General features: G+C 68.5%; 1 protein-coding gene across 2 annotated transcripts in view; it reads right to left on the bottom strand.

The window, feature by feature from the left end:
- The window catches only part of SLC37A2 (solute carrier family 37 member 2), a gene marked incomplete at its 5' end in the record, with an annotated part of 16,809 nt that overhangs the window by 8,034 nt on the left and 7,739 nt on the right, over window positions 1–1,036 (bottom strand). For both annotated transcript variants that reach the window (XM_014588734.1, XM_014588735.1), the window contains 1 exon segment: window positions 30–92. In XM_014588734.1, coding sequence (XP_014444220.1) covers window positions 30–92 — 63 coding nt within the window.

The following is a 1,036-nucleotide window of genomic DNA, read 5'->3' as shown; positions in this document are numbered from 1 at the left end:
AGAGTGCCGCGGGGCGGGGCGGGGCCTACCCAAGATGCCGCCGACGTCGAAGAGCGTGGACAGGTCCCCCGCCTCCTTAGCACTGAAGTGAGCTGTGTGAGCACACGCGTGGTCAGACCCGGCCCCGCGCAGACCCCGGCACCTCACAGCCACAGGCGCTGGGCGCGCAGGTCGAGCCCTGGAAGCCCTGGGGTCCACTCCTGGGCACCCCAGCCACCTCCCTCCTCGCTCCGCAGAGCCCGGGGCCATCCTGTCCGCCATGTCTCTGCTAGGACACAGGCCGGGAAGGAGACCACAGGGAAACCGGGCCTCGGGTCACCAGCCCGCTCTGGCTTGAGAAGAGGAACGCCCAGGCCTGGCTAGGCCCCACCCTGCAGGTGCTGGGGCTACACAGGCTGTCACACACCGCCCCGCTCCAGCTATCAGCCAGAGGCCCTCACGGCGGAGTGGCCAGGCTCGGGGCTTGGCCGTGACTTATCCCACAGCACCCTGCTCAGCCGGCACCGTGGGGAGGACAGAGCCCGGTGACAGGTCCTGGGCTGGTCGGCTCGGGGCCCCTGGGGCCGGGAAGGGTGGAGCTGGCGGCTCCGAGGCCACATGGAAAAGTACACAGGCTTCAGAAGGCTCACGGAAAATGAGTTCTGACAGCCACGCCTGGGTCTCCACACGTCCACGCCATGGTGAGCTTGTGCTCCAGTGGCACTTTCCCGTGAGCTGTGCAACGTCCCCAGGCCCCTGGGCACGAGTCACTCCTCAGCTGGGAAAATGGCCTCTCCCCACCATGATATCCTGGGCAGGGGCAGGACCTTCCAGGCCAGCTGAGCAGGCCAGGCAGGGGTCCTGGGGAGGTTGCCGCACGCCCCGGCCGACTCCCAGGACTTCCGGCTCCTCCAGCCCAAGTTGGGGGGAGGGCTGCCCCCTGCAGAGGTGAGAGCTGTGGCAGCCCAGCCCCAAGGTGCTCAGGGTCTGGGCAGGGGTGTGTGTGTGCGGGGGGCGGGTCTTGGCTGCCACTTCCCTGAGCCGTAAGGGGCATCCT

This window comes from Tupaia chinensis, unplaced genomic scaffold (genome assembly GCF_000334495.1).
Source record: "Tupaia chinensis unplaced genomic scaffold, TupChi_1.0 Scaffold000037_4, whole genome shotgun sequence".
NCBI classification, from domain to species: Eukaryota; Metazoa; Chordata; class Mammalia; order Scandentia; family Tupaiidae; genus Tupaia; species Tupaia belangeri.
Note: the sequence above shows the minus strand (reverse complement) of the source record. Positions and strands in the feature narration are given on the sequence as shown.